This window comes from Vanessa cardui, chromosome 28, assembly GCF_905220365.1.
Source record: "Vanessa cardui chromosome 28, ilVanCard2.1, whole genome shotgun sequence".
In the NCBI taxonomy this organism is placed as follows: Eukaryota; Metazoa; Arthropoda; class Insecta; order Lepidoptera; family Nymphalidae; genus Vanessa; species Vanessa cardui.
The window spans coordinates 2,718,480-2,742,728 of record NC_061150.1 but is presented as its reverse complement, the minus strand read 5'-3'; the positions used below and the strand labels follow the sequence as shown (position 1 = coordinate 2,742,728).

The 24,249-nt window shown below is 36.6% G+C and overlaps 1 protein-coding gene across 1 annotated transcript; it reads right to left on the bottom strand.

Annotated features, from left to right (window-relative positions):
• Positions 1 to 3,071: 3,071 nt before the first annotated feature.
• On the bottom strand, positions 3,072 to 22,525 carry LOC124541623 (single-minded homolog 1). The gene is made up of 8 exons (XM_047119545.1): positions 22,336 to 22,525; positions 21,574 to 21,749; positions 20,662 to 20,777; positions 19,132 to 19,252; positions 17,988 to 18,166; positions 4,876 to 4,982; positions 4,309 to 4,456; positions 3,072 to 3,860 (listed from the first exon to the last, which is right to left on the bottom strand). The coding sequence occupies exons 1-8, from the start codon at positions 22,508 to 22,510 to the stop codon at positions 3,284 to 3,286; spliced, it is 1,599 nt and encodes a 532-aa protein (XP_046975501.1). The 5' UTR covers positions 22,511 to 22,525; the 3' UTR covers positions 3,072 to 3,283.
• Positions 22,526 to 24,249: the final 1,724 nt, after the last annotated feature.

Below are 24,249 nucleotides of genomic sequence, written 5' to 3'. Positions count from 1 at the left end.
AGATAATTAATAAATTAATAACTAACCTTATTAGTTATAAAAAATGTACTTGTATGTTAAAATTAAGCTAAATAATGCGAACACAAAAGGCAGTTGATCAGCTTACAAGATTTACAAACGTATGCACTGTTCCAACCAAGTATTTTAGATTTAAATATTTCACGACATTTGTTAATAGTACAGCTATATTGTACACTATTAACCGTTCTTGATTAATATATATTTATTTATAATACAGCACAATTTCACTATAAACATGCATCCATTTTAATTTCACTGTAAAATCTATTAGCGTCGCCGACATTTAAAACGCGCCATTTTTCGAATCAAAATACCACAGATTATTAAAGATGTGGATAAATTAAATCGTGTAAATTTAATGTCAAAGATGTCTTTTTGTTTCTTTAATCCTATGGTTGGAACAGATTATACTTGGCGATGAAGCTGGTGTTTCACTATAGAATATAATAATAATACATGCCGTCGTATAAATGAAAATATATATTTATATATAACAGCTATATTAGCTATATTTATCGAGAATATAGCTTTTATTAGAAAACGTATAATCAACGAAAATACGATTGTAAAATGTTAAAAAGGGGAAATTAAATTTCAACATTTTACGAGTAAATTAGTGAGTTTTTTTGCCAGAATTGACAAGTTATTATTACTTAACGAAACAGTATATTGTTATTGATATTACGTTGTATATATTAAATGGATATCTGTATTTTAATTAACGTTAATTTCGATGTTTCTCTAATCTGAAATTCACTGAATCTGAATTAGACAATTTTTTGGTACTACAATTTAAATAATCCTGTTTGCAATGAATTTATATCCCGCGATTTAATTTATTTTACATTATATGGTGAAACTCCAGCTTAACGTGTTATTTATTCGACTTTTGTTCATAAAAATATATCTAGATAACTGTAAGGTTGTTCAAAAAAGGACCTACTAAGACCACTATGTTAAAAGCAGTTTCGTCATAAGCACAACGCGAATCCAGGTGCAAGGAGATATTTAAGAGAACTTATGTAGTGCAAGACTGGTGCCCAAGAATAGACCGTGTGGTCCTTTGCATCTTGGATTAAGATGGGCCAGTGTTTGATACGCTGAAGAATATTAGCTTCTGTTACATTAATATCGGTTAAAATGGAAACGACTCGCGTATAGTCTTAGTAGGTACGTTTTATTATCCAAAATCGAAAGTAAAATAATATTAATTCTACTTAGTTTATGTTCTTAATATATTTTTATTTTATAACTAACCAATATATTGTATATTGTTTAAATTAAATAATAAAGTAAATTTAAATAATTGAAATTGAAATTACAAAATCGGTACACACGTGTTGCGGGATGTTTTATTTTTGTTTGAAATTAAAAAAAAAAAGGTAATATTTCATAATGTTTATAAAACACGGCAATAACTAAAGCTGAAATTGTTATGTGTTCAGATTGATTGAAAAATATTGGAGAGATTATATTCTTAGATTATTTATATATACAGATAGAGTGTCACTACAAAAGAACTATTACAGATTAGCCATCTTTATTGTCTTGCTGTATGACAGTTACGCTTGACACGTTAAACGTCACGCTACTTTATTTGTGTGCGTGTACTTGTGCGTGTATTTGTGTGCGTGTACTTATAATACGACACAAATTAGATGTAGCATCGGAAAATGAGATGAAATGAAAATTAAATCGATTTCTGTCGATTTACACAACCAATAGAAACTTCCTATCGCGCCATTCGACGCTATTCGTTGCTATAGATTCTCGCGTCATTTCAACCTGAGACAGCGAGTGCATGTAAATCGACGCGTCAAATTGACGAATATATTAGCTCATGTGATATTACAAGTTATTGCGTTTGTGTAAAGATCATATTCACATGAGAAATAAATATTGATATTTGGGATAGCGTACTCAATTCGGATGTGATCGGTTTTATGAATTTTCTTCCATTATTTTTTTAAATGGTTCTTCGCTAGGACAGTCTATCTAAACATATACATAATCAAATATTATATTCTTGTCTATGGTATATAACTAAATTATGAAATAAACATATTCAATGAAATTTCTAATTTTGTGTACATACAATTAGTTAAAACGATTTTGTAATGAGTTTCATAAATAAAATTTATTAGCCAATAATCTCGATTTTAAAAACACATATATGTATATATAATACATTCTTATTTAAATATGAGTAGCCTTGTTGCGGCTAATTGTATCATATATATGTATAGTATAAAGCGATTAAACATTATATACAATTTTATCGACTAGTAGACTCCATACAATGGCACTTACTTCGTAATATTATAAAAAAAAAACTAAACAAATATGTATAGGTGAATAATGACAATTTAAAAAAGGAATTCCTTTTCACGCGCGTTCTATCGTTCTGTTTTCAAAAATTCGGATTTGGAAATAATTGTTTAATTACATGACTATTTAAAATTGTGTTATCGATATGTATTTATGATCTATTTTTATTGAATATTTCTTAATATAAATTATGCGTGTATTTTAAATTTTATTACGAATTAATTTTAAAATAAAATGACTATGCTAGCTGTCATATTATCAGACGAAAAAAGCTCCTTTGAATACTTACTTAATTAAAAAGTATAAAACTAAAATTTAAAAAAAGAACTCGTTAGGTCTACCTTAAGTACTACATATTTACATTTCATACATATCACTATTATTGTCTCTAATTTGATATTTTGGCGCGGAACCGCCATTATTTCTAATTTTTTAAAATAACTCGTTACACAATAAATACAGACCAAAAATAATATTCTTTTTTTTTAAACAAAGCAGATACAAATTTGTACCACCAATTTTCAATGGATAAAAATGTTATAACTTAATTGTAAATACGTTAAAATTATACTAAAAAAATCCATAGATATAATAAATAAAATAAAATAATATGTTTATTTATAAATTAAAATAACAATAATTATTTACAATATTTACAATTCGTTATTTTCAAAATAGAATAACCTATTAAATATCGTTTTATAATGGTAGTTCGTAATAATTCCATTTTTTGTTATTTGTTCTTATCGAAATGAAATTTATTTGCAACGTTAATGTGTAACGAAAATTATAACGTTAACGCAAAAAGATTTCAATTCTGTCACATTTGCTAAATTTCAAGCGCATTATTTTTTTTTAATAATAAATAGCATCTGTTTGGTTATCTGTCTCCAATTTTTTTTCTTCTTCATTTATGTATTCAGCAGTACTGTTACTAATGCACAAATTCGTTTACGGCTCCGCTGTGATGGAACTGCTGTGTGTTATCGACTATGACGCTTGTATACGCGCCTTCTTGCACCGACGGGCTCGGTGTCATCTTGCCAAAGTTGCCGCCGAAATTCCCGTCAATCTGTCGGCCATTTTGTCCCTGGCTATTGTGACCGTAAAACGAAATTAAATTCGTGTAATTGTATTGATTAATTTCCGAACTCTCGATCGAGCTACAGGACGATGAACTAGCTGAGAACGGCCTCTGATTCTGTGGGTACGCGTAATTGTTGGGCACGACTTCCGGTTCCGTATAATTTTCGTAAAACAACTCTTGGTAGCCACCGTTTTGGTATTCCTCGTGGTTCTCGTAAGGCGGGATGACGGGTAGCGTGTATTCTGGGTAGTTGTAGCCACTGGAGTCTGTGCTGAAGTCGTTCTCGTTTATGACGTGGTTTATTTTGTCTGTGTGTCTGTGCGGCATCTGGGGGGAAGTGGAGGGGACGTGTGGTACGTCTACGTGGTTCAGTTTGGGTGGGCCCTGGTCGATGTTCAATATGAGATTCTTCTCTTCTATATCACTGTAAAGGAATATAGGCCTTATTACCATTAACAAAATTTTATTAAGACTAAATTAATAAATAAGTCGTATCATTAATTAAAATAGTACTTTTTTGAAAAAAAAAAAATCGCATGGAGTTAGGCTCGGGTTCCATCATAGGATACTAATTATTGTAAAGAACAGCATTGTAAATCTGTTCATTTGGAGAGAGCAACTATGCGAGTTTCTCGCTGTTTCTTTTGGCTGGAAGCTGTATTCCGAAATGGTGGTAGTGTATAAAATAACGACGATTCAAAAACGCTTCATTGTGAAGTTTAGTTGAACAAAATTGATTTGATCATGTGTTTTAGACAAAACAATTAACTTTTCGGTATTTTTCGGAAAACATCGTCAGTTAAATTTAATTAAAAAATAACTTTAATAGAAGGAGATAGAGTAGTAATTAGAGCAATCAAACGTTGACATACCTAAGTACGTAGTTGACGGAGACTATACAGTGTGGTCGCGATGACCGCGAGTTGTGGACGATGGTCGCGTAGCTCTGCATCCAGACCCAGCCGCCGGACTTGGTCAGGAAGCGGTAGTAACGAGACGTTACTTGACCCTTTGTCAACACTGTGAACAATATTTGATAACTATAACTATATTCTACGAACAATTTGTCAGTTATGTTCGAAGGACAGAATTGGTTTAATGACGCTAGGAGTTAATTCTACTAACATAATGCCAGTTTATGGCAGTTTACTACTAACAACAAAACCACATGTTTTGCCAATAAATTATATGTGAATAAAATATACCTGTATTAAGATCTTTTTGAAAAATATTCATGGCATAGGAATAGAATTGGATTTGTTATAAGTCATTACCGTTACAAGTTAGTAGAATTGCCCACGTTTTATTGTGGCATAAAAGAACCTAGAAATATCGGTAGGGGTAAAAGCATTCCACGACTGCTATACATGGAAAAGGAAACGTGCCCGGTTTACATATTTATATGTATATATATTGTACTTAATGTTATATATACTTACGTGTACAGTGCGAGTAACGCATGTGTAGAACGTCAGTGCCATGTATGTAGTGATAGAGTGTTTTCTCTATCAAGTCCTGAGGCTCGTATCCGGTTAGTGATGCAACTCTGTAACGAAATTGTAACGATATATATAACGATAATATTTGTAACGTTATCTGGCAAAGGTATTACGTTATTCAGCTTCTTTGAGCTTAATGTCATAATGTATTCTTCAAAAATTAGCTTATAAGTGAATTATTTTTTTAATGTTAAAAAAGAGTAACTACTGTGTTTCTTCTCGGTAGAATCTACTTTCCGAACCGGTTTGTTTAGTTTTGTTTTCAATTATTCATTCAATATCTTTACATTTTAATACATATTCATTTTTAAACTTCTCCATATCCATATTAATAGTTTATTTCTAGAAAGACTGGACTGGCTTTAGAATCGGCCTAAAATTCAAAAATCGAAACTTAATAAATTATTAATAATCATAAGAAATAAACAATCAATTAAAAAAAAAATAAAGACACGTGCCTAAATATTTTTGCAAAATTTAAAAAAGTAAATCAATGGCATATTGTGAGCCCAATATAATGTTTGAATTGGGTTCTTTAATAGGTATATCACGTGACGCACGACCCTCGGCACTCGCCTCTCATTGTTTTCTCGTCCGAAAAAAGTGTTGACATAAAAAAAACCTGATCGCTTCCGCCAATTAACGCTCACGCATTGTTAGGAACCCTTGTCTTAAATATCGCATTTTTATTGAAAGGAATAAACAGGATATTAGTTTAGTTTTATTTCCCTATTATTTGATCTGTTTTTTTTTTATCTAGAAAAAAGTTTTTATTCGATTATAATAAGAGTGAAATATTTTATAACATTTAGGTTTTATTAAATTAAAAAGTACAAATTATTGTTAAAGTATTTGTATATTTTTTAAATAAACAAAGTGTAACAGACAAATACATAATTAACATTATACTAAGACAAAACTAGGCTGTTGGTCGAATACTTTTGACAATCATTTTGACATGAGAAAAAAGAAATAAAAATTTGATTCGATATTTTTTTACGTTAACGTGATCACTGCTTAAATTATTAAGTAATAATAACATTAAAAAAAAAGATTTTTGCCAAATGACAGTTATATACAATGATATTCTAATGAACAGATATGTTATACCTACCCATACTAAACAACAGAAAAATGTGTGCCGCGCCGGGGACCATTTATTTTACATTTCGTTACAAGTAAAAAGGATAGCTTGATAAACACAATAAGTAAAAGGGATAACTAGATGTTTTATTTTACGCAAAACGTATTACTACGTAATTATGATGTATTATAACGTATTACTGGCATAATTATGATGAAAACGACTAAAGGCAAACGTCCCAATTAGGACGTTTTTTAGTCTTCATTTCATGCGCGTTAATAACATATCTGTTTACTAGAACATCATTGGTATATATGTAATTATTGTTTAAACAAATGTCTGGTTTTGCTTTTTGGAAACTCGAGTCGCGCAAATAAGTGGCAATTAGACATGACAGTACGCCAATACAAGTTTTTTCGCTATTTTTTATTGCACCCTTTGTAATAGAATATTGTTCTGAGAGTATATTTATCACTAGTAGATGCCCGCGGCTTCGGTTGCATAAGTCGGTTATTTAAGGCGTTGATTGTAATGTGTCAGGCAAACAATGTAACCTATCCAGTGGCGGATTTACCAATAGGCTAAGTAGGCTGGAGCCTAGGACGGCAGATCTAGAGGGGCGGCAAATTTAGCCCAAATTTGTTATTACAACAACAATAGTCTGGACCATCTCGACTCTCTCGAATTTGTTATTATTTTACAGAAATTAAAAAAAAGAATTTATAATTAATATGTATACACATTAGATAGAACACAAATCATAAATGTTGCAAAAAAAAGTAGGGGCGGCAAAAATTTAATAGCCTATAGAAAGACACACATTAGATGTAGCATGATGATGCATGAGCAATGAAAATAAAACCGATTACTGCCGATTTACACAACCAATAGAAATAGCTCCCTATCGCGCCATTCGACGCTATTCGTCGCTATAGATTCTCGCGTTAGAGAAAGCGATTGCATGTAAATCAACGCGTCAAATTGAGGAATATATTAGGTCATATGATATTACAAGTTATTACGTTTGTGCAAAGATCATATTCGCGTGAGAAATAAATATTGATAATTTGGGATAGCGTACTCAATTCGGATGTGATCGGTATTACGAATTTTTTTTTTTTTATTCAGGTTGTTGGAAATTAAGAGTGTTGGCTATATAATGTGACACCTTGTGATTGATAAAAAAAAAACTATTAAAAACGATTATTTTAAAAAATTATTTCTAAAGACAACTCTATTTATATAACCATAAAGTACAGTTTTGTATAACTCAATAATCTATAAACGATATTGTTATTGTAAATTGAACCGTATTAGTATACGATAGAGAAGTTTTTCGTTCGTCATTTCCATTACGTGTTGACGTTCCTTCCGCGCTTGTCAGCAAGAAGCTATGTAGCTGACTCAGTTTAAAATCGTTTTAATCATCATAATAATTGTTTTAAAATATTTTGATAGTATGCAATTTCAGTGTTCAAGGTTTTCGAATAACGCACGTGTTTTAATCGAATGCATTCTATATTTGAATATTTTAACCAATTATGTTCTAGTAAACAGATATGTACATAACGCGCACAAAGTAAAGACTAGAAAACGTCCTAATTGGGACGTTTGCCTTTAGTCGTTTTCATCATAATTATGCCAGTAATACGTTATAATACATCATAATTACGTAGTAATACGTTTTGCGTAATTAAAACATCTAGTTATCCCTTTTACTTATTGTTTTTATCAAGCTATCCTTTTTACTTGTAACGAAATGTAAAATAAACAAAAATAAACGGTCCCCGACGCGGCACACTTTTTTCTGTTGTTTAGTATGAGTATAACATATCTGTTTATTAGAATATCATTGATTTTAACTTTTTTTTAATCAATTATTTTTTATTCCCAAGCAGCTAACGACAGGCAACGATGATACCACAAACATCCAGACCCAACACAACTAATGAACTTTTTCTAAGTCGACTTACCGGGAATCGAACCCGGAACCCCGGGATTGCAAACCCATGTAAACCGGTGTACACAACTCGACCAAGGAAGTCATTTCTGCCACTGGTCCAAAAATAATGATAATTTATTTCTTAAATCAAAATTAGTTTCAAATTTATTGATACATTATTTTGATATTACTCAGCTAACAAAACAAAAAACATTACCATAGACAATATATGGCATAGATAAAAAATACTAAGAATTTAACAGATATTGAATATCAAAATAGACACACCTGGGGGACAGATGGTTGTCACATGACACCTTGGAACCTTCATAGCGATGATTCAACTAATCTAACATTCAATTTTTTAAATATATTGAATGTAATAACATTAAGCTGTAAATTATTTTGTAATTGTTGTTATGCGTTTTAATACTAGTTTTTTTATGGTATAAGTTGGCGGACGAGCATATGGGCCACCTGATAGTAAGTGGTCACCATCACCCATAGACGATGACGCTGTAAGAAATATTAACTATTCCTTACATCGTCAATGTGCCACCAACCTTGGGAACTAAGATGTCATGTTCCTTGTGCCTGTAGTTACACTGGCTCACTCACCCTTCAAACTGGAACATAACAATACTGAGTACTGTTATTTGGCGGTAGAATAACTGATGAGTGAGTGGTACCTACCCAGACGGGCTTGCACAAAGCCCTACCAAGTATATATTTACAAGTTGCTTTATTTTATTATTTTTTTTATGTAATTATTATTGTTGTGTTGTTTTAGGTTATGGGTCTCCAATTCGTCTAGTGCTATTATGCCTTAAAATTAATTTGAGCCTGTAATCTCGACCGATCAATCTCCATCGTGTCTTCTCCATCGCACGTGACATTGGCAAAATAATCTGTGCCTTTTTGCCACAGAAAAAAGCAAAAAATTGTATTTAAAAAAAAAAAAATATTAGACAACATCACATACTGTTGTCTTAAATTTTCGCGATTATTACACATTTAAATAAAACTAGTTATAACGGATTTGAAGTACGTATATTAATTATTTTTAACATCCCGGGTAGACTGTCTACCCGTGACCACGAACGCTGTAAAGTGCTCGAAACGTCGGGATTTTAAAAATAATTAATATACGCGATTCAAATCCGTTATAGCTAGTTTTATTTAAACATCACATACATTATTTGATCCCAATTTAAGTAGCTACTAGCACTTGTGTTATGGAAAATCAGAAGGCTACCACAAACACCCAGACCCGAGACAACATAGAAAACTAATGGTAATCTACATCGACTCAGACGAACCCGGAACCTCAGATTGGACCCATGAAAACCGGTGTACACACTCGACCACGGAGGTCGTCAAAGGTGTGATAATATTGATAACGTTTTAAAACAAACAATTTAATATATTATAACATATGAGATGTGGTCCCTCAGTGTTAATTCTTTGGGTATTTTTTTTTATTTTACGCAACATCCACGGGCGCACAGTTGCCCGTGTACTTTTTTTTTCAATTTAATTTAATATTTTTGTAATAATTTTGGCGTATAGTGATTTATTGTAGTTATAATCCTTTGGGTTATTACGTCGTTAGTGGAATTAGAAGCCACAGTAATATATTGATTAAAGTTTCCGTAGTCAATCCTGCTTTAGGAAATCGTGGTTGAATAAAAATATTTGCATAAGATCCAATCCTCTTTTTTGGGGGCATATTTATAGGTGATTTTATGTTTTTTTTTTTCAAATTTGATGGCCTAGTGGGTAGAACTCGTGCTTAAACGATGATCGCGGGTTCAAACCCAGGCACCACTGATTATCCATGTGCTCATGCTCGGCGGTGATGGAAAACATCGTGAGGAAACCTACATTTGTCTGATTTCATAGAAATTCCGCCACATATGCATTCTAACAACCCAAATAAAACTGATTACTGTCGATGTACAAAACCAATAAAAATAGCTCCCTATCGCGCCATTCGGCGCTATTCGTCGTTATCGATATCGTGCGTGTAAATCGACGTGTCAAATTGACGAATATATTAGCTCATATGTTATTACAAGTTACTACGTTTGTGTAAAGATCATATTCGCATGAGAAATAAATATTGATAATTTGGGATAGCGTGCTTAATACGGATGTGATCGGTTTTACGAACTTTGCCGATGATACATCTAAGTTATGTCGTACTATAAGTATTTAAGTTAGACATATGATAGCCTTACTTAGCTAACTTTCTCGTATAGTTAGAGACGTTTAAACTTGTGAGGGCGATTGACCATTTGACACGTGTGTCGATATTCAAAGGCCATAAACATCAGGGCTGTCAACAACGAGTTTTTGATAATATAAAACTACCAAACGGGAATCGCCGACATCGTATTTTCATTGAATTTTATGGGATGTATGAAGCTTACAGCTGTTCTGTATTTTGTAACTGCGATTATAAAATACGTATTCAATTTTTTTTTAATATACGGCATGAAAACTCATAATAATTAGAAATAATATGATCACAATATTCTTTAAATTTAAGAAAGATCTTACAAGCACTCTTGATCGTCGTTTCACAACGTTTATTTTATTTTCCCCGGCTTGAAATGTTGTTTCATCCGTCTCATTTTTTTTTAATGACTAAAAAGTTAATTGTAAAGAGTTTTGTTTTAAAAAGGTTTTAATTGGGATTAGTTTTTATTTCATAGTGATAGCTAATATGACTGTTTAAACAATAACACGTCAATCATTGTCCTGTAGCAATTCTAATCACTATACATTATGTAAACAAAGGCGGTGTCTGTCTGTGTGTTTGCGATAAACTTCAAAACTACTGAACTGATTTTCATGCGGTTTTCACTTATAGATAGAGTGATTCGTACGGAAGGTTTAGGTATGTAATTTATTGAGGTTTTTGTGTAAATAAATTGAAATAAAACGAAAATTGTTAATCATGACAATATTAAAAAAAAGAATAATGTCCACCCGTACAAATAAGCTGAAAATTGAAATTAGAAAAATCTTGCTTTAATAAGGGAGATTGGCTATCGCCTTAGAGATAGGGGATTTGACAGTCACTCCGGGTCCTACCTGGCGCAGAGGTTGTGCATTGTCGTACAGCGTGGAAATGCACCCTGCATTATGGGCAGCTTTGCGTAAGGTACGAACCAGGATAGTTTCTCTTAAACTTAAAAATTATTTATTAATATAAAAAATATTACTGACGACCTCCGTGGTCGAGTGGTGTGTACACCGGTTTTCATGGGTACGCCACTCTGAGGTCCCTTGTTCGATTCCCGGCCGAGTCGATGTAGATTACAATTAGTTTTCTATGTTGTCTTGGGTCTGGGTGTTTTTGGTATCGTTACTTCTGATTTCCCTAACACAACGTTACTTCTGATTTCCATAACACAAGTGCTTTAGCTACTTACATTGGGATCAGAGTAATGTATGTGATGTTGTCTCATATTTATTTATAATTAGAAAAATTGTTTTAATTTTTTTTTTCGAGTGGCAACCCTGATAGACACATAACGTTTCGGCGAAGCGGTCATTGTTGGCGTGGTCGGTTAACGCGTCCCTGATTGCCGTGAACTAATAAATATTGAACTTGGGGCGCGGTTGACCAGTGGTGCCGACACTGGACCTGAGTCGGACACACATTTAATATATACTAATATTATAAATGTGAAAGTACTGTCTGTCTGTCACCCTTTACGACGAAAACAATAAAGCGAATTTGATGAAATTCGGTATGAAACAAACTTGAACTTCAAGAAAGAACGCGAAGTAGCAGGTTTTTTTTATGATATAGGTTGGCGGACGAGCATATGGGCCACCTGATGGTAAGTCACCATCACCCATAGACAATGACGCTGTAAGAAATATTAACTATCCTTTACATCGTCAATGCGCCACCAACCTTGGGAACTAAGATGTTGTGTCCCTTGTGCCTGTAGTTACACCGGCTCACTCACTCTTCAAACCGGAACACAACAATACTGAGTACTGTTATTTGGCGGTAGAATAACTGATGTGTGGGTGGTACCTACCCAGACGGGCTTGCACAAAGCCCTACCACCTCGAGCTCAACACTCAACCTCAGGGCTGAGGACTTTACTCGCCCGAACGTCCGGTGACGCTGTAAAGGCCAGTAGGGCCAACAGCATAAAAAAACTGTCGGCACAATGGTAATCTCAGTCAGCCAGTGATGTATTGGCGATGTTAATTACAGGTCAGAAGCGTTCTGTTTGTCAAAAATGTCTTTTCGAATAATGTAACTAGTTTGCGCCCGCGTCTTTGCTCGCGTTGTCATGTGTTAGACAAAAAGTAACTTATGTCCTTCCATGGAGTTAAAATTTGCTTTATCTCAAATGTCATGAAATTCGGTTCATTGGTTTACTGGAGTGGACTTTGAAGTCCGAAAAAAGGTGTCTATGCCTTTCCTCGGGCTTGAAGTTAGCTTCATAACGAAGAGCGTCGTAAAAGAGCGTCAGTATAGAAGCATAGATTATAATTTATAGTATATATATAAGATTATTTTTCTTAGGATCTTTCTTTTATTAGGATGACACGGTTAATGAAACAAAATGGAGTGTCTCTGTAAGAGAAACGACATTTATTGTTATTATTAACAATGTCTGTTCCTATATTACCAGATTCTTTACTTTTCTAAGATTGCTTATATATTAATATTTTTCATAGCTAACAAAATTTAGTTGTCATATTAAAAAGAAAAATATCTTTTTCTTTACATGTTTTTTTTTTAACTGGCAACACTTTCCTTCGAATGTTGCGTGCTGTGTGTAAATATCGTAAGGTTTCGACACATTTCGACATTGGCAAACCGCAGGGCTCGCCGCATTGTTCTTTAGTGATAAAATTCCTGGAATGCTATATAAGCTGTTATCGTCTCGGCTAGTGATGTGACATAAGATCGATAAAAATTCACAAACGGCCTGTAAACCCACTGCTGGGCTAGTGTCCCTTTGAGTAGAAAAGCGACATATTCGACCACGCTGTTCCAATACGGTTTGCTGGAATACAAGTGTGGCAGAAATTCTTATGTAATTAGACTCATGCAGGTTTACTCACGATGTTTTCCTTCCAACGAGCACGAGATGCACTTGAATTCACTTCACTTAACTCTTAAATGACAATCCAAAATAGTTTGATTGCTTATTGGAAGTATTTGCGGAGGTGTCTGTTTTATCAACCAACTAGCGACCCGCCAGGCTTCGCACGGGTGCAATACTGATACTAAATATACTACAGAATTTGTTTATTTACGACTCAAATTACAAACCTCTAAAATTATCAGTGTATCTTAACTATACTGTTTGTGTATTATATACAAAAACCTTCCTCTCGAATCGCTCTATCTATTAAAAAACACCGCATCAAAATCCGTTGCGTAATTTCAAAGAGCTAAGCATACATTGGGACAGACAGCGGTGAGCGACTTTGTTTTACACTATGTAATGATGATTATGAGTGTTTGTGTGTATTTTCGCAAACTCGACATATATCTCATAAATAGTTGACTATATCATCAATCACAAAGATATCGTTATTGGATTTGCTAGATTTATTTTACTTTATAGTAAATTTCGAGATTCAATCGTTCACAACAACAACAGTCTGTAAATTTCCACTGCTGGGCTAAAGGCCTCCTCTCCCTTTAAGGAGGAGGTTTGGAACATATTTCACCACGCTGTTCCACTGCGGGTTGGTGGAATACACATGTAGCAGAATTTCTATGAAATTTGTCACATGCAGGTTTCCTGACGATGTTTTCCTTCACCGCTGAGCACGAGATGAATTATAAAGACAAATTAAGCACATGAAACAGCTTGCCTCGGTTTGAACCCGCAATCATCGGTTAAGATGCACGCGTTCTAACCAACAATCGTTAACAAATAACTAGTTAATTAATCAAAAACATTTTATAACTTTTGACAGTAATTATGTTTATTTAAATAATAATATCGATAAGTTGTTATCGAATGTCGCCATCACTAGAGCGTAAAATCTCTTTACGTCGCAAGCTACGGTGAATTATAATTAACAATTGAAAATTTTATTTCGTATTATTTTTATTTTTATTCGTAAAACGCGATAGGGCTTAGTTTCGTAAATATATGATATATGACCATTTGCACATAATCTGAGCAGATATGGCCCAGTGGTTAGAACGCGTGCATCTTAACCGATGAATGCCGGTTCAAACCCAGACAAGCACCGCTATGTATATGTGCTTAATTATGTTTATAATGCGTCTCGTGTTCGGTGAAGGAAAACATCGTGAGGAAATATGTATGAGTCTAATTTCATCGAAATTCTGCCACATGTGCATTCCGCAACCCGCGTTGGAACAGCGTAGTGGAATATTTTTTTTTTTTTTTTTTTTTTTTTTTTTTATGGCATAGGAGGCAAACGAGCAGGAGGCTCACCTGATGGAAAGTGACTACCACCGCCCATGGACACCTGCAACACCAGGGGACTTGCAGGTGCGTTGCCGGCCTTTCAAAAAGGAGTAGGCTCTTTTCTTAAAGGTTCCCATGTCGTATCGGTTCGGAAAAACCGCCGGCGAAAGCTGGTTCCACAAAGTGGTTGTGCGAGGCAGAAAATGTCTGAGAAATCGCGCTGTTGTGGATTTTCGGACATCAAGGTGGTGCGGGTGAAACTTAGAATTTTGGCGAGATGTCCGAAGGTGAAATTCAGCAGCCGGGATTAATCCGAACAATTCCTCGGAACATTCCCCGTGAAAAATTCGGTAGAAGATGCAGAGTGATCCGACATCTCTACGCAAAGCCAAAGGATCAAGGAGATCAGAAAGAGCTTGATCGTCGATAACTCGAGCCGCTCTACGTTGGATGCGGTCAAATGGAAGGAGCTGGTACTGGGGAGCACCCGCCCAGAGGTGAGAGCAGTACTCCATGTGAGGCCGAATTTGCGCCTTGTAAAGTTTAAGGCGATGGGCCGACGTGAAGTACTGTCTCGCCTTGCTGAGCACGCCCAGCTTTTTTGAAGCCAATTTGGCTTTGCCTTCCAATTGACCGCGGAACTGAACGAGGCTCGAAATATCAACGCCAAGTATTCCGATACTACCTGTAGCGGCTATCGGAATGTTCTCAAATCGTGGAGATACGACAAATGGTGTTTTTTTAGCGGTTAACGCGCAAACTTGCGTCTTTTTGGGGTTGAAATGGACTAGATTTAGCCGGCCCCAATTCGAGACTTTGTTTAATGAAGACTCGATTTCAGACACAAGTTTGTTCCGGTTCTCTTCGACGTTTTCCCGAGAAATATTAGCGCGGCCGGTGTATAAGGTGTCAACGGTACTGTCGTCTGCATAGCAATGAATGTTCCCGATTTGCAACAAATCATTGATATGCAGAAGAAACAGAGTGGGTGATAGAACGCAGCCTTGTGGAACACCAGCATTGACGAATTTTAAGTCAGAGCATGCACCGTCGACAACGACCTTGATGCTCCGATCTGCCAAAAAGCTGGTAATCCAATTGCATAATTTCCCGGGAAGCCCATAGGAAGGAAGCTTCGAAAGAAGCGCTTTGTGCCATACACGATCGAAGGCCTTCGCTATGTCCAAGCTGGCTGCTAATGCCTCCCCCTTGCTCTCAACTGCTTCAGCCCACCTGTGAGTAAGGTAAACTAGAAGATCACCGGCTGACCGACCCCGACGGAAACCGTACTGGCGGTCGCTAATCAGCTGGTTCTCCTCTAGATACCGCAGGAGCTGGCAGTTTATGAGGGACTCCATTATCTTGGAGAGCAAGGAGGTGATGGCTATAGGCCTATAATTGGACGGGTCTGAGCGGTTGCCTTTTTTAGGGATCGGATGCACCAAAGCTGTCTTCCAGGAATTCGGGACGACGCCTAATGTGTAGGATTGCCGGAAAAGACGCGTTAAGACCGGTGCCAACTCGGGAGCACATGTCCGTAGCACGATTGGAGGGATACCATCGGGTCCGCTCGACTTATGAATGTCCAAGGAAAGAAGTGCTTTACGAACTGCACTTTGCCGGAATTTAACCTCCGGCATCGTGGTATCACATCGCGGAATTGTTGGTGGAGATTTTCCTTGGTCATCCAGAGTCGAGTTCGACGCGAAGAGAGAGCCTAAAAGATCAGCTTTCTCTTTCGCGGTATGGGCCAATGACTCACCGTCTCTGTGCAGAGATGGAAAAGATGGCTGACAGAAATTCCCTAAGACAGCCTTAGCGAGAGACCAGAACGCTCGTGTTCCTGAAGGGAGACGCACCAGTCTCTCGCCAATTCTGCCAATGTACTCCGTCTTCGCCCTAGCAATCACGTTTTTGAGGGACCTAGAGGCAGAGTTGTATTCCTTTTTAAATGCGCTGGTATTTACATCACGAGACGCAGATGCATTAGCCCAGGTTTGATAGCGTTCCCACTTTCGGCGTGATGCCGTTTTGCAGAAGCGACCAAACCAAGGCTGGGACTTGCCACCGATGGGTACTGCAGAGTAAGGAATGAATAGTTCCATACCCTGAAGCACCACATCGGCAACAGAGTCAGCAGCAGCGTTCGGATCATCCGGCGAGAAACAAATCTGCCCCCATGGGTAAGATGCAAAAAAAGACCGCATCCCATCCCAATCTGCTGACTTGTAGTGCCATACTCGGCGGCACCCAACAAAGCGAGGCCGTGAGTACCGCACAACCGGCACTGTACTCCGGACGAGACAGTGGTCAGATGAGCCCAGAGGGGGATCGACGATAACCTGATAGCCATCCGGATGTGAAGTCAGCAGAAGGTCCAACAGGGAAGGTGTATGATCCTCCACATCCGGTATTCGCGTTGGCGAGTTGACCAGTTGTGTCAGATCATATGCTAGAGCGAAGTCCAGAACAGATCTACCCGCATGATCGGTGGTGCGTGAGCCGAGCCATTCTGCGTGGTGAGCATTAAAGTCACCCAGAATAATGATCTCTGCGGATGGAATCTGCTGAAGCACGGAATCTGTAGCCATTTGGACGTGCTCAACCAGTCGGTCGGTTTCGGCATTACCGCTATGGGACCTATAAAGGCACGCATAGATTCGCGGATGGTCATCGCAGTCTACATGCAGCCAGATAATCGATAGGTCCTGTCCTTCAAGGCTGCCGAGGCGTCGAGAACAGATATCATCTCTGACGTAAACGCATACCCCAACTCGTGGTACAAAGGAATGTTCCAATTTGTACCCGGGGTACGAGAGAAAAGTCGTATCGGCAGGAGAAGATATCTGGGTCTCGGTTAGAAAGAGCAAGGCCGGCTTCGCCGTTTCCAGATGGTAGTGAACGGCGTTGAGGTTGGAGTTGAGTCCCCTTATGTTGCAGAAGTCCACAGCGAGGGTGGCAGGGGTTGCCTTATGATGCCTGCTCCGCTTGCCCCGAACAGTGGCGAGCGCAAAATTGCCCCCCCCAGAATTCGGAGGGCAGCCTGGGCATCCCTGCTCAGGTGGTGTATGTCCTGAGCATGGATGCCCAGAGAGGGATTCTCCACCGCTGTCGCTGATGGTACCCTCCTGGGGTAATTTAACCAAATTCTGCACAACCATCAAGTTTTGGGGGGGAGGGGGATTGGGCCTCCGGAACTCTCACTTACCGGACGAAACGCGGTAGCATAACTACCACTTTACGCCGATTTTAAGTGAGAGAGTGGTACTTCCCCGGGCGTGCCGGCCCATTCGGCTGTAACCCGAAGGTATACAGCGTGGCACTACCACTTGAATATGTTCCAAACCCTCTCCTTATTGGGAGGGCAGGCTTTTGACCAGAAGTGGGAAATTTACAGGCTGTCACTGTACTGTACTGCACCTAGTATGAATTTCATTTATTATTTACTGGTTGTTGCCGGCGGCTTCGCTCACGTTTTAAGGGTTAGTTATCATGTCTTAGGCAAATAGCCTGTCTTACCTTGGATTTCAAGTTTGCTTCATAGCAAATTTAGGGGTACTTTATAATATTACTACAGATTTTATAAGCTTACCTCGCGTCTAAGAAGATGAGTCTCATGTCAAGCGAAGCCCTGAACATGAACATGTTGGAATGTAGCTTAAGCTCCGTGACGGCGGACGGCGGGAGGGAGTGCCCCACCGCCACCAGGCCCAGGGGAGCGGTGCCCTCCCCGAAGCGCCGCGCTCGCAGGTAGCCGGAGCAATGGATCACCTAGAACAATGTTTATATTAAGTATACTATGTTTGAGCAGAGATGGCCCAGTGGTTAGAACGCTTGCATCTTAACCGATGATTGCGGGTTCAAACCCAGGCAAGCACCGCTGATTCATGTGCTTAATTTGTCTTTATAATTCATCTCATGCTCGGCGGTGAAGGAAAACATCGTGAGGAAACCTGCATGTGACAAATTTCATAGAAATTCTGCCACATGTGTATTCCACCAACCCGCATTGGAACAGCGTGGTGGAATATGTTCCAAACCTTCTCCTTAAAGGGAGAGGAGGCCTTTAGCCCAGCAGTGGGAATTTACAGGCTGTTGTTGTTGTTGTTGTTGTATACTATGTTTATATATACTTTAGGTAGTCCGTCTGGGTAGGTACCACCCACTCATCAGATATTCTACCGCTAAACAACAGTACTCAATATTGTCTTGTTTTACCGGTTTGAAGGAACATTAAGCAAGTTTAACCATTGTGTATGGAATGGTCAAAACTTACAGGGCAGGTATATGAGCAGTGGTGATTTACCATCAGGTCTATAAATCATGTATCTTTAATTTTTTTTTTAAGATTAATTATTTTTCGTACGCAAGACGAAAGATAAATGCTAGGTTGGGTGAGTCCCTACATCATCATCATTATCAAGAGGGACAATCCGCAACCACCAAATATCCAGAGAGGGAGCTACTGAGTTTTTTACTGGGTTCTGTGGTCTATTAGGGCCTCAGGCGTCTTTGAAGAAAAAGATTACTATATTCTTCTCAGAAATTCTGCCACATGTGTATTCCAACCCGCATTGGAATAGCGTGGTGGAATATGTTCCAAACCTTTTCTCAAGGGGAGAGGAGGCATTAGCCCAGCAGTGGGAAAACTGTTGTTGTTATAATTTATAATGATATTGTGCAAGTATTACTTAACCATTTACTCCTAAAACTAGTTAGGTAATAATTAAACTTACCTTATATCCAGACGTGGTAAGGCCGGCGTTTCTCTTCGCGAGCACGCATTTCATACGAATGAAGAAGGCCCTTTCACACTCGATGTCAACGTTAGGGCTCCATGTCCCTCCCACGGGATATCTGTTTCATAATTAATTATATATTTAATAATAATTTTACATAGGCATTTAATTATTTCATTAAATAATTCTAGACAATAAATAGAGCTAGTTTTAGCTAGCTCGAGTTAGTTAGCACTTGGTGGTAGGGCTTTGTGCAAGCCCGCCTGGGTAGGTACCACCCACTCATCAGATATTCTACCAATAAACAACAGTACGCAGTATTGTTGTGTTCCGGTTTGAAGGGTGAGTGAGTGTAACTACAGGCACAAGGGACACATCTTAGTTCCCAAGGTTGGCGCATTGACGATGTAAGTAATAGTTAATATTTCTTACAGCGTCATTGTGTATGGGTGATGGTGACCACTTACCATCAGGTGGCCCATATGCTCGTCCGCCAACCTATTAAAAAAAAATATCGCACCTGGGAAAGCAAGTAATTAGGTAGCCTAATAAAAACATACATGGGTAAAGTCTTCATGGTAATCACTACATAGTATAAAACAAAGTCGCTTTCTCTGTCCCTATATCCCTAAGCTTAAATCTTTAAAACTACTCAACGGATTTTGATGCGATTTTTTTAATAGATAGAGTGATTCGAGAAGGATTTATATATACAATACACGGAAAGTTTAATAAAGTAACTGATAATTTTAGAAGTTTATACTGTGACGTCATATCATTACACCCGTGCGAAGCCGGGGCGGGTCGCTAGTAATCCTATATTTCAATGCAAAAAAAAAAACAAAACTAATTTTATGTATGTGAAATACTTCTGTCTGTCTGATGCTCTCACAATTAAACCATTGAACTGAATTTCATGTGATTTTTTCATGCGACTACAACGCAAGCGAAGTCGACTACTAGTGTAGTTATTATAATCATCGTCACATAAACACCAGATGTTCCACCATAGATTAACGGGACCCCAGCGCGCATAATTCTTATTTCCTAAACACGATAATCTTGTGAAAGTATCCGAACGCGACCCGCCACGAAAAAACATTGTGATGTATTGATTCTTCCTGTATTATTACACCTTTCGCGAGTCATTTATCTCCTAATGTAGCTGAAGGGCTCGTGGTTTTAAACGAAGAACGCGTGTTTGTGTTTTATTGCCACATTAAAAAATATAAAGCTCATGCAAAAAACCACAGTACTCAAAAGAAGATTATATCAATGTCATTACATAGTATAAAACAAAGTCGCTTACCGCTGTCTGTCCCTATGTATGCTTAGATCTTTGAAATTACGCAACGGATTTTGATGCGGTTTTTTTTAATAGATAGAGTGATTCGAGAGGAAGATTTTTGTATATAACACATGGACAATATAGTACAGAAACACTGATAATTTGAGAAGTTTCTTTATGTCGTGAATAAACAAATTCTGTAGTATATTTAGCATCAGTATTGCTAGTATAAAACTTACCCAATCGAAGGAGGTCCAATATATGAATGTGGATGCTGTAAGCTGAGTACCGCGTTCATCTCTTCATGATCAGCTTGGTGGATGTATTCGTATATAGAGTTACCAGTTAATTCAACCTGAGGAACATACTCATGGTAAATTTTGAGGTATTTACAAGGTACTTAAAATAAATACAATAAAGTAAAGTAACAGCCTGTAAATTTCCCACTGCTGGACTAATGGCCTCCTCTCCCATTTAGGAAAGAGTTTGGAACATATTCCACCACGCTGTTCTGTTGGTTGGCCGAGTCGATGTAAATTATCATTAGTTTTCTATGTCGTCTTGGGTCTGGGTGTTTATACCGTTACTTCTGATCTTCCATAACACGGGTGCTTTAGCTACTTACGTTGGGATCAGAGTAATGTATGTGATGTTGTCCATTATTTATGTATTAGTATATATTCAGAAAGTATACCAATTATACATAATGTGGAGGATCATTGTCAATGTGTGTGCTGAAGGTGATTATTAGTGATTGTTACTCCTTGCTGTGTTACGATTTAATTACCGATGACTTACTTTTACCGATTTTTTTTTCAGAATGAATAAAGATAAATAAGGTTTTATTAATTATTAGTGTTGCTGTTTGGAGCAATGGTTCTTGTTGACTACCAGGTTGGATGTATTAAAATATATAAATACATATATAATGTTGAAACAGACTAACTACTGAGTTTCTTGTCAGTTCTACTCGGTAGAATCTACATTCCGAACCGATGGTAGCATTACTTAATATAGTTGTTAAATGACGATTCAAAAGTCCTTGTAACCCTACTTGAATAAAGTGTACTTAGATTTCGATGAATGGTTCACACTAACCAACGAAACTTATAATATATAGAATTGAATTTTATAGGGTACAAAGTACAAACCTGACTTAAACCAAGGTGTACTGAGGCGGTTTCGCTGATGTACATGATCTTGCCATCTGGAGCCACTACGAATATGAACCCATCCAAGGTCTGCAGGAGATGAGAACCCAGTTCCCGGATTGAGAGCTCGCGCGGTTGGGGTGGCGGTGGTGCTGCCCCCCACGCGTCTCCTAAGCCTGGTGGAAATATATAAGATGAGGATCTAAATCAAGGAGCACGTACTTGGTGGTAGGACTTTGTTTTCTATATTGTCTTGGCTCTGAGTGTTTGGGGTATCGTTACATCTGATCTTCCATAACACTAGTGCTTCAGCTGCTTACATTGGGATCAGAGTAATGTATGTGATGTTGTACATTATTTATTATTTACGATTACGTAAGGGTCAATTCCATTTTAGTTATTGTATGTTATGACAGTGATGTTGTAGTAAACAGATATGTTATTAATGCGCAAAAAGTGAAGACTAGAAAACGTCCTAATTGGGACGTTTGCCTTTAGTCGTTTTACGTAGTAATACGTTATAATACATCATAATTACGTAGTAATACGTTTTGCGTCATTAAAACATCTAGTTATCCCTTTAACTTATTGTTTTTATCAAGCTATCCTTTTTACTTGTAACGAAATGTAAAATAAACGGTCCCCGGCGCGGCACACTTTTTTCTGTTGTTTAGTATGGATATAACATATCTGTTTATTAGAATATAATTGGGTTATGACTTCGGATCTGCAAGGTACAAATACTAAAAACTATATACTGACCATCTGGAAAGACCTGTCTCATTTTAAGGTAGCTTGTGGTAAGTCTGATGACGGAGGCTTTGTCCAGCTGTGAGGTGATGGCGGATGGTAGGGGGAGGAGTTTCGCCAGCTCAAGGAATTCCGCGTTTTCCTTTTCCCTCCTCGACCTGGCGGCGTTCTTGCTTTTCTCCTTCATGATCGCCGCGTTCAGAGAATGCGGCCTGTTCTCCTTGCGGCAAGCTATTGAAACAGATTATTTACTTATAACAATCTGTGCCCACGACCTTGTACGCGTTTGAATTAAACAAAAAAAATTAAGCCTAAGTTACTCCTTATTATATCAGTTATCTGCAAGTGAAAGTCCCGTCAAAATCGGTCCAGCAGTTCCAGAGATTAGCCGGAACAAACAGACAGACAGACAAAATGTTGTCTTAAATTCTAACCGTAACCACGAACGCTGTAAAGTGCTCGAAACGTCGGGATGTATGTTTTCTTCCTCTACAATGAAAACAATATGTATATATTTTTATTTATTATTAATTTGTAGGTGCTGTAAAAACTTCAGAATATATTGAGAAATAATATACTTTTTTTGCAATATACAAAAAAAAATACTTAAGCAATGAACTGTTTGATATATTCTTCAAATATTCTTAATATTAGTTTTAATATATCTTGTATATTAACTGTAACTGGAATAGTTATTTGTAGATAAAAGGTGTTTTTTTTTTTTTTAATAATACGAGACGAAACCTTGGTCTAAAGGAATTATGAAAAAAAATACACGTTTAAAAATATTTTTAAAAGTTACATGAATATATTTATTACTTATGTAGTTATTACTATTTTGTATAGTAGGTATATACTATAGTAAAGTATTAATATATATTTAATATAGTATCTATTAATTGTGAACCTAAACGATCAAAATTATAGTATTTACGTAGCAATTATTAAAAATCATTAATATGAAACATTGTTTTTTTTTTTTTAAATATTGTCAGGGGCAACTTATTTTTACATTTATAATTATTAATATCACAATAAACCAATCAAAATTATAACGAACATTTTATGATAATTTTTTTACGAATTAACATTTTCAAGTCATGACCTCTTTCATTAAATTAAAAAAAAAAAAAAAATTATGCATTCCCGCGCAAACTCGCGTTCATACATATTTATACGGAAGGAGTGCTCTGGAAAAACAAAGTTGGCGGAAAAACAACAGCGTATGTATTATTCACGGTAATACTTATAAATTACCTAGCCGGCTTACCGGAATACCAATCCCCCTACCAACGATACAAATATAACATATGGCCTCCATTACGATTGTGGAGTGAGGAATTTTGATTTCAATTCGGTAATCAAAATGTAACGGTGTTTTGATGGCTCGGATTCTTGGCTTTTAGCTTGCAAATTTATAGTTGAACAATTTTTTTTCTTTATTTAATTTAATTAGGAAAGAAAACAGTGAAATTAAATATGTATATTAAATGACAAATATGTAAACATTATATTAAATTATAGAAAATACACGCCACACTGGTTTATATACTAGGTCGATAGATACATATGCAAAAATCATATTTAGTTAAAAGAAAGAAAATAAATAAACAGATAAATAATTTTGATTATTTAATTTTTTTTTTTACAAGTCGTTGCCGCGTTTTATTGGTTGGTTGTCATGTGTTAGACTAAAAAAAAATAAGCATATGTCATTCTTTGTAGTTCACATTTTCTTCATAACAAATTTCATCAAATTTGGTTCATTGGTTATTTAGTGAAAGAGCGACAGATAGACAGAGTTACTTTTTGCTAATATATTTATTTTAAATGATGTGTTTTGAAAATTGATGGAACGAAATATTAAGTGACACTTATTAGGTTGTGCGAATTGCGCTTACCATTTTTTTTTTTAAATTTTCCGTC

Excerpts from the sequence above, each read along its gene's own strand:
- LOC124541623 (XM_047119545.1), bottom strand. The coding sequence starts at position 22,510 with ATGAAGGAGAAAAGCAAGAACGCCGCCAGGTCGAGGAGGGAAAAGGAA. Across the intron at positions 20,778-21,573 it reads TACACCTTGGTTTAAGTCAG|GTTGAATTAACTGGTAACTC; the intron begins GTTTGTACTTTG and ends TATGTTCCTCAG. Across the intron at positions 18,167-19,131 it reads TTACCACGTCTGGATATAAG|GTGATCCATTGCTCCGGCTA; the intron begins GTAAGTTTAATT and ends ACATTGTTCTAG.